At 48.2% G+C, this 9,997-nt stretch overlaps 1 protein-coding gene across 2 annotated transcripts in view; it reads right to left on the bottom strand.

The window, feature by feature from the left end:
• BCL2L14 (BCL2-like 14 (apoptosis facilitator)) overlaps nt 1–9,997 on the bottom strand; it is a 36,107-nt gene that overhangs the window by 6,994 nt on the left and 19,116 nt on the right. For both annotated transcript variants that reach the window (XM_011953787.1, XM_011953794.1), the window contains exons 3-4: nt 6,451–6,624; nt 3,039–3,109 (exon numbers count right to left, since the gene is read on the bottom strand). In XM_011953787.1, the coding sequence (XP_011809177.1) occupies nt 3,039–3,109; nt 6,451–6,624 (245 nt within the window). The remainder of the gene's footprint in view (nt 1–3,038; nt 3,110–6,450; nt 6,625–9,997) is intronic.

The following is a 9,997-nucleotide window of genomic DNA, read 5'->3' as shown; positions in this document are numbered from 1 at the left end:
GTGCCTCGGCCTCCCAAAGTGCTGGGATTACAGACATGGGCCACTGCGTCCGTCCCCAGCCTTCATTTTCTTAAGAGACTTTTATTATTATTGTTTTTTAGGGACAAGGTCTTACTATATTGTCCAGGCTGGCCTCAAACTCCTGGCCTCAAGCGATCCTCCCACCTTGGCCTCCCCAGGAGCTGGGATTACAAGTGTGAGCCACTGTGCTTGGCCCTATACTATAGGGTAGCTGAACACTTTATAGTGCTGGACATAGAAGAGGTGCTCTGGAAATGCGAGTCATTTTTCAGGATGCTATGGGAGCATGGAGGTCAGGGAAGACTCCTTTGCGTGCATATGTTCACTTAAAAAAACTCCAATTCATTGATTTTTTTCCCATTATTCTACCCTATTGATTTTACCTCCCGGCCCTCCCTTGAACCTGGTATCTCTCTGCTTTACCTCCTTTGGGCTACCATGCCTTTAAAACAAAATCAATGCTGCCTCTTCTGCTTTTGAAAAATCAGGGCTCATATCAAAAAGCTATATATCATCTTCATTTAAAGCATTCTTGAAATGTCTGTTAATATGCCAGTTGTCATGTGAAAATGGAAATTTCTTAGTGAGCAGGGACAAAATATTTATTTGAAATTCCTCTAGTTCTGTCCTAGAGGAATGATAAGCCAAGTGGGTTTTCAACACATATTGTTTCTAAAAGGGATATCTGGGGGATGAGTCAGATGTGATTGGAAGATTTTGGCAGACCTGTCTTTTCCCTGAACCAAGCCCACTCCCACCATCCAGGCCCCATCTGGGTTGTGACTCTGCAGCAGGCACGGCCGGCCTCCTCCATAACAGGGAATGGACTCCTCTTCATCAGTTTTCCAATGGAGGAGGCCAGGCTCAAAACCCTAGCAGGCAGCCAAGTCGGGACTGTGCCAGAACAGTAAAAGAATCAAACGCCACAAAGACAGGGCTTCCATTGGCACCTCCTCACCCCTCCCCTGCCTGTCCCTCTCAGGTGCACCTGGCTCTTTGGCCTTTCCTGGAGGTGTAGGATGGGCCTTTGGGCTGTGTGTGCTCTCGGGACCAGCGGCTCGGCAGATCCCCTGCAGCCACACACACGGAACTCTGCAGTGGGAGCCTGGCACCCACAGCACAAGGTCACACCTACCGTGTGTCCCTAGCAGAGCTCCCTAGTGGGGAAGCGTGTAAAGGAAATAACAACCAAGGCTTTGCCATAAACAATGTAAAATATCCGAACTCCTCAACAGAGAGCAGCAGGCAAAGGGAGGCTTTTGAAAGTGGTAATTTGTGGGGGTGAAAATGAAACCATCACTCTTCATAACCTGAGAGATGGCCTTCGTCCCACCTCCAGCACCCCCGCTCCACCTTTCCCACCTCACTGACCACTGACCGCAAGTCACTGCTTAGGGAAGCTGGGAAAGAGGCTGCCGTGACAGCCACAGAAACTCCAGGTTGTAAAGAGCCCTTGAGGATGTCTAAAGGATCCCTCAGAGTTCTGTGCTGAACTGCTAACTGGTATTGGCACCTATTTGCAGTTCTTCCTGTGACAGGAAGATCATTCCGTCACAAGGCCCCCGTTGACTCTGATGGGCAGCCTGGAGTGCCCATTCTCCAGGAATGGAGGTTCGTTCTTACCATAAGTAGAAATCAATCACCCCATACTAGGCATATTTTCTGTATCCATGGTACTAGCTCTGCAGAAATGCTGGGGTGCCCTTAAATCATGCATCCTGTTCTATCTCTTGCTTCCTCTGCACCCCTCTCTACCTTCTACTTGTGGCCCCAAAGCTCACACACCCCGTTCTCTTTTCTTTAACCTAATATCCCTGGTTTTCTCGCTGTTTCTCATTCTGTCCCATCTCCCAGGTGCTTCGCCCTCTGGGTCACCAGTCTCTGGGCACACTTCTGACAAAGCTATAGAGACAGGAGCTGTTTTGTCTTCCTGCAGAACCTCCCATCCCCACCCCCAGGGTCTGACTCCCTCCCCACAGATTCTGGCAAAACAAGGATCTATGTCTGCAAGCCAGATGATTGACAGATCCTACAGACTACCCAGTCGTCTATGGGTTATGGACCCAGGAGGCACAGAGAAGCTCTTCTGACTCTGTTGAAGGTTTGCTCACCAACTCTTTACCTGAAGGCAACTCTCACCCGTTCCTGAGTGGAAGGATGGGTCTCAACTTCCAAATGGCAGGAAATCCATACATTCCCCCAGTAACACTAGCACGCCTCCCTGGCTGAACTGCTAAGAGACCCCTTAAACAGACAACAGTCCAGCAACGACAGGGGAAAAAGATTCCAGAAAGTATTCCAGCTTTGGAGCAACCGTGGGACACAGATATCCAGGCTGCAAAGCAAACGCGAATCTAAACTTCAATGAGGATCAGTTACATAGGGAACGAGATTAATAATTCCATCCAGCAAATTTTAATTTACTGGTGTCTTTTCCTGCAATAACAAGCTCCTTGTTCAGTTTCCAAAAATTCCAAGGAGGCTCCAGAAGGTTTACTTATGTTTTCCAAAGTGACTCATTTTTGAGATTCTACCAGCGTGAAGAATTTTGACTCCAAGGGAAATAAAATTTAGGACTAAGTAGAAACCAGGACTTGGAAAAGGAATAAGCTAGGCCGGGCGCAGTGGCTCACACTTGTAATCACAGCACTTTGGGAGGCCGAGGCTGGTGGATCACCTGAGGTCAGGAGTTCGAGACCAGCCAGGCCAATATGGTGAAACCCTGTCTCTACTAAAAATACAAAAAATTAGCTGGGCGTGGTGGCGAGCATCTGTAGTCCCAGCTACTCGGGAGGCTGTGGCAGGAGAATCGCTTGAAACTGGGAGGTAGAGGTTGCAGTGAGCCAAGATTGTGCCACTGTCACTGTACTCCAGCCTGGGTGACAGAGCGAGACTACGTCTCAAAAACAAAAAAAGAAAAGAAAAGGAATAAGGTTGCAACCTGGAGTACAATTCCATCCTCGTGTACTAGTGCATGGGCACAGAAATCAATTGCATTAGTTCAAGGTGTTCCATACCTTTCTTTCCAACTGATCCCCTGAATATTTCAGCAGCTCAACAATTTTGGCTATTATTTGTTCTTCTTCATCTGTCGGGGAAAATTCCAGTTATTTCTTTTAAGAGAAGCAAAAAATAATCTTACATTTTTCCAGGGACCATGAATGCTTGTGGCTTGGTAAGGGCCAGAGGAAGAGGCTGTTTTTTTTTTTTTTTTTTTTGAGACGGAGTTTCGCTCTTGTTGCCTAAGCTGGAGTGTGATGGTGCGATCTTGCCTCACTGCAACCTCCACCTCCCAGGTTCAAGTGATTCTCATGCCTCAGTCTCCCAAGTAGCTGGGATTACAGGCATGTGCCACCATGCCTTCTATTTTTAGTAGAAACCAGGTTTCACCATGTTAGCCAGGCTGGTCTCGAACTCCTGACCTCAGGTGATCCTCCCACTTCGGCCTCCCAAAGTGCTGGAATTACAGGCATGAGCCACCGCGCCTGGCAAGAAGCATGCTAATTCTTACCCAGTAAATCTTAGCTCGCCTCTTCTGCCCAGACACAAACCACACTAGGGATTTCTCCTACAGCCCCTTCCTTTCCTTCTTTCCCCTTCTTCCTTTGCTCAATCCCCCAGCTCTCACTGTGACATTCATCTCTATAGTTACCTTAAGCTTATTGTTGAAGACATCGGTTTCACAGCACAGGATTCCGTCTATGAAGATATTTAGGAGGAATATTCTTCTGGTTTTTGGATTTTTCCTCAGCAGATGGTGCTTTTATCTTATGGACACCATCAATCTCATATTTGATCATATTTCCCTCTTTGGGTTAGTTGCTAGACAGTATAGAGCCACATTTGTGGCCCGCATCTAAGAGAGTGGATTGTCTTGCTGGCCTACATTTTGGAAATTAACCTAATTCCTAAATCCGTCTTCTTTTCCTGTGTTTGTTTTCTTTTTACAAAGATATCTTTCAAATTGATGGATTTTATTTGACTAAAATTTATTCTTTGTATGCTGGGTCTTGACAATAAGGTGGGCTAAGTAAGTAAAATTAATAAATTCCCCCATGGCCAAGGCTGAAAGGGCAGATGGATAGGAACGTGGCCACAGTTGGTGTATGGTGTGTGTTGGGGGGATGGGGCGGTGGAGTATGTGAGTCTTGCTTTGTCACCCAGGCTGGAGTGCAGTGGCACGATCTTGGCTCACTGCAACCTCCACCTCCTGGGTTCAAGTGATTCTCCTGCCTCAGCCTCCCAAGTAGCTGGGACTACAGGTGTGCGCCACCATGCCTGGCTAATTTTTTGTATTTTTAGTAGAGATAGGGTTTTGCTATGTTGGCCAGGCTGGTCTTGAATTTCTGGCCTCAAGAGATCCAACTGCCTCGGCCTCCCGAAGTGCTGGAATTACCCATGTAAGCCACCGCACCCAGGCTTAGCAAAATAAATGTTCTTCTTCTACTTTTTTTTTTTTTTGAGACGGAGTTTCACTCTTGTCACTCAGGCTGGAGTGCAGTGGTGTAATCTCAGCTCACTGCAACCTCCACCTCCCAAGTTGAAGCGATTCTCTTGCCTCAGCTTCCCGAGTAGCTGGGATTACAGGCACCTGCCACTACACCCAGCTAATTTTTTTGTATTTTTAGTAGAGACAGGGTTTCACCATGTTGGCCAGGCTGGTGTTGAACTTCCTGCCTTGGCCTCCCAAAGTGCTGGGATTACAGGCACGAGCCACTGCGCCTGGCCAACATAAAAGTTCTAAATTGAGTGAGACCTATCTCAGACATACTGGGTTAACACTCTCTTAGGGAAAGTTGCTGGCACAGCTGCCTGTATTTCTCCTGTGCACAGAGGATGAAGTCATCTTAGCTTTAGCTTGGTTTAGGGGTAGCATTCCATCTCCCAGGTCCACGTGGGATAGCAATAAAACGTCGACACTGTCTTTTTAGCTGACTCAGAGGCCTCCTCCTCTCCTCCAGCTCCTCACACGGTCCCCTGGGTCTCTGTGGCAGCTGTGGCCCCTTTACTGTGGCTACTGCTCTGCATCAGGGGTTGGGAGACACCGATACCTTTGGAGGGAGAACCTTCACCTTGTTCTTTAGGGTGCTGCAAACCCAAGAGCCACCTTGGCCTCACTGTTAGAGGAGTTAAAAAGGAATTTTTTAGGCAGATAGTGAGGGTAAGGAAGTTCTCGGTAATGTTTTCCTTTTAGTGAAAAGCAGCCCCCAAATCATTTTCTTTTCTAACAAAGAGTAGCCTGTAAAATTGAGTTGCAGACATAGACAAGCAAGCTAGAAGCTTGCACAGTGAATGTTGGCAGCTGTGCCAACAGGAAAAGGCCACCTGGGACTAGGCATGTCCAACATGGCGGCCGCATTTTCCCTTTTCCTTTCCAACCATGTGTGCTGTAGGGAGCAGACAACATGGCACCGGCCAAGTGGCAAGCCTACTTGCATGATAAGATTAGGGTGGGGTGACCAGCTTCCCCCATGCTATGTAAACGTCACACCTGGTTCAACTGACCTTTGGGCCCTGTGTAAATCAGACACCGCCTCCTCAAACCTGTCTATGAAATCCGGTGTACTCTGTCACAGGCCGGAAGTCATGTTTGCGTTCCCCTCTCTGTCACAGGAGAGAGAGCTGTTCTCCTTTCTCTTTGTTTTGCCTATTAAACCTCTGCCCCTAAACCCACTTCTTGTGTGTGTCCGTGTCCTCGATTCTCTGCATGAGACAACAAACCTCAGGTATTTATCCCAGACAATGAGGCTGCATCATCACAACCTCCACTGTAGTTTGTGGAGAGAGCCAGGAGCAAGAACTGTGGTGGGGGAATGCCGGGCAGAGCTTCTCTTCCAGTGGCACTTGGCCTTGCTCCCCCCCTTCACTCTCCCCTTAGTGCCTTGAGTTACCACCAGCCTGATGGGATCTACAGTCTCCCCTATTGCTATGGTTTGGGTGACAACTGACCCAGCCTTGTCACTACTTCTCAGTTCCGCTCCATGTCTTGCACCATAGCTGGTGCCTGACAACCCCCTGCTTTTTCACAAAGCCCGAAAGCCATGTCATAATATAAATCCCTGGCTTGACGCTCCAACTGTACCTGGTGCAAATTGGCCCAGGGTCACTGGTAACATGATCAGATCTAACATTGCATTTCCCGCCACAGACAAGGCTGAATGCGGGCTTTGTGTTTGCTCCTCTCCCTCTGTAGGAGACTTTCCTTTCTGACTTAGCAAAGAGCTGGGCGTGTTGGTTCAACCTGCTGGGGCAGCCCCCTTGCCTTGGGCTGGTGTCTCAAGCTGGAGCTCATTGCCCACAGCCTGTGGCTGTCAAGCCCTCAGTCCAGGCAGCAGAGACTGTCAAGTTGCCAGGCCCGGGATGGATAAATACACAAATGCTCCTGCGCCCCTGCCTGGCAAACACTCCACCTGGGGAAGTAAAGCTTACCTTTCTTAGAACTTGAAGCTATAGGCAGGCGGTCTTCGAGCTGGGAGGAGGCACCCTGACGTCTGACAATCCCTTTGGACTTAAAGCCTCCTGCCTGGGTCTCCTGTGGTGGTGGCCACAAATAAACAATTTCAGCCACTCGGTTGGCAATGGAAACGACTTTGGGGTCCACAGCTGAAACAAGATAAAATGGTGCTGAGAGGCCCTTCCCAGAACTTCATCTGGCTCATTGGTATGCAGAGTTGCCTGGAACGAAAAGACCAGCCCAGAATAGAAGGAAACTGCCTGGGAGTATGTGTGCTGGGGGAGGGTCGTTCTTCAGAAAGGACTGAAAGTTGCCTGGCAGAGGCCGGTATGTGGGAGGGGTGCACGCAGGAATGATTGTCACCTTGAAACAATTGGCCTTCTGCACACTCTTTTTGAAGTCTTGCAAAATTAGGGTCTCCTTTCCCCTTTGCCAGGGAAGAAACACAAAAAGGAGTGCTTAGCTCTTTACTTCAAGGAATGCTCATTATGCTTTTATTTTTATTCTTTTTTCTCGACATGCTTTATACCTCTAAGAGCCAGCCCCTACGTGCATAGGAGGACATTCAATAGTTTGACAAGCATCTGGGGGTTGGTCACTGAGGAAAGAAATATTCCTGCTCTCAGGGCAATGAGATTCATCATCCAAGTCCATTATCAAGTGAACCTAATTCCCATCGCTGGGACAGTCCTGCCTTTTCTCTCCCCTCCATGCCTACTGGAAAACATTCAATTAATGCTTATAGGTAAACAAGGATGCAGTCAGCACAACTTATGGCCTTCAATGATTTACAACCCGAGAAAAGAGTTACGTCATGTATTTGCACACAGGATTGTAGAATAAAGCACTTTGAGATGGGACGGTGAAATGGCATTGGCCCATTGAATGTTGTAGCCTATAAAAGACCAGTTGCCTTTGCCCCTGAATGGGGACAAGGGGAGGTGGGGTGGGCAAATGGCACGGCTGAGTTGCTGGGTGGTAAAATTTTCACTGTTGATTTGTCACTAAGTTCTAACCTTTTATTTGTTTATTTACTTTTTTCCAGACAGAGTCTCACTGTCACCCAGGCTGGAGTGCAGTGGTGTGATCACAGTTCACTGCAGCTTGGACTTCTCAGGCTCAAGCGATTCTCCCATCTCAGCCTCCTGAGTAGCTGGGATAACAGGTGTGCATCACCACATCTGGCTAATTTGAAATTCTTTTTCTAGAGATGGGGTCTCCCTATGTTGCCCAGGTTGGTCTTGAACTCCTAAGCTCAAGCAATCCTCCCACGTCCTAGCTCCCAAAGTGCTAGGATTACAAGGATGAGCCACAACCACACCCAATCTAAATTCTAAATGTTTAAAAACTTGTACAATCTGTCTTGGATGCTGTGGGGAGCAGCTGGGTTTTACCATGTAACATTTGAAGAATAATACTAGGTAATTCACAGGACTTGAAGTCAGTAATGGAGTGGCGTTTTGGACAGAAGGTTGGTGTGCTCAAACTCCTAGGGCACTCCTGGGCTTTGTACAGCCCAGTAGGTAAGAGAGGCAAGTAGAGGGCCTGGGAGGGACTGAGACACAAGAGAAACAGGTTTTGACATCATACGGAGCTGCCAAGGTAGCTCCTGATCCCTCTCCCTGGATTCCTCCACAGCTGAAGGCATCAGTGTCCTCTCTTCAGCCCTCCAGCCATTCACGGAAAGGCCACAGAAGATAATGCTCTGTCCATGATGCCATCCTCTGGTGGACATCTGACTCATAAAGCCATCTTTTTCATGGTTAGTCTACAGGGTTCAAAAACCGATAAGAAGCGAATGACGGAGAGAAGAAAGGTCAAGAAGAAAAGGATCAATGTCTTTCCTCCTCATTTTAAGAACCAAGCAAAATAGACTTTCCACTTTGTAATCCCCGTATTGCAGCCCAACCAGCCTCTGCTGGATCTCCGTCCACCCATGGCCCCTGGCAAAGAAAGAAATGGCAACAGGCTGGCTTCCAAAACCGAGGGAACCTTCCCTGGCCCGTGTCCTCAGGAGATGATAAAGGAAAGCAGGCCTCTGCTGCCTTTACAACCTTGTGCAGCTCATCTAGGGTGATCAGCATGTGGTTCTACCACCGGAAAGCACCCTGTGCCCATCTTGCACATTAAGAAGGTCCATGAAGTGTCTCAAAGGCTCTGTCCCCTCCTCCCCTCATAAGGTAGGGCAGCCACAAGATCACCAACAGGTACAAAATTACCCAATCTGGCTAACTGTGTACAGGGTATTAATTTTTTTTTTCTTCCAAGACAGAGTCTCACTCTGTTGCCCAGGCTGGAGTGCAGTGGCGTGATCTCAGCTCACTGCAACCTCCACCTTCTGGGTTCAAGCCATTCTCCCTTCCTCAGTCTCCTGAGTAGCTGGGATTACAGGCGCCAGCCACTGCGCCCAGCTAATTTTTGTATTTTTTCAGTAGAGACAGGGTTTTGCCATGTTGGCCTGGCTGGTCTTGAACTCTTGACCTCAGGTGATCCTCCCGCCTCAGCCTCCCAAAGTGCTGGGGTTACAGCAGGTATTGATTTTCTATGGGTTTGTGGACATGGAGTGAGACATGTCCAGGAGAAACTATCAGCAAACATGTTCCCACAGATTCACTAGCTCTAGCTAAAATTCCCATCTTGGATATTTTCATTTTAAAACATGAAAAAGAAAAGATTCTATTCTTGTCAGACTTGGTCCTGTCTGATAGGCGAGGGAACATTGGATGGGGTGGGGAGAAGACAGAAAGGCTGTCTGTTCTTTGGAGTCCATTTTGGGGGTCATTGTGGGGTCAGGAAGAACAGGCCAACGGGATCAGAAGGTCCCATTTCGCCTGTGGTCTGAGGCATTTGTTTTAAAGAGAAAGGGCAGGGGTTTGGGGTGTGACTTCCTCATGGACTGTTCTTTCCCACTCAATATCCACTTTCTTCTTCTTCCTTAGTAACAGACCCCTAAAATGTGAGGGGCAGCTGTGAACCCAGCTGAACAAACTATATTCCCCGGGCTTCCTTGCAGTAGGGAAGGGCCAATGAGATATCAGAAGCTGGGAGCAGTTTCAAGAAAGCTCTATAAAAGGGAACTGAGGCTGGATGCAGTGGCTCACGCCTGTAATCCCAGGCTTTTGGGAGGCCAAGGCAAGGTCATCATTTCAGGCCAGGAGTTCGAGACCAGCCTGGGTAACATGGACCCCATCTTTACAAAAGATAAAATAATAATAATAATAAAACAAAAGGGGGCTGAATTACCTAGAAAGAAGGCACTCTTTGCCCTTCCTTTGCTTCCTTTTTATTCCTGCCTGAGATGTAGACATGATGGGTGAAGCCCCAACAGCCACCTTTAGAATATAAGGTGACTTTGAGGTGGAAGCCACGAGCTGAGAGATGGCAGAATTCCTAGGAATTCTTGTTTTCACCCCTGTCACCCAAGCTGGAGTGCAATAGTGCAATCTCAGCTCACTGCAACCTCTGCCTCCCAGGCTCAAGTGATTCTCCTCCTTTAGCCTCTCGAGTAGCTGAGACTACAGG

Source organism: Colobus angolensis, unplaced genomic scaffold (genome assembly GCF_000951035.1).
Source record: "Colobus angolensis palliatus isolate OR3802 unplaced genomic scaffold, Cang.pa_1.0 Scaffold11, whole genome shotgun sequence".
Lineage (NCBI taxonomy): Eukaryota > Metazoa > Chordata > Mammalia > Primates > Cercopithecidae > Colobus > Colobus angolensis.
Note: the sequence above shows the minus strand (reverse complement) of the source record. Positions and strands in the feature narration are given on the sequence as shown.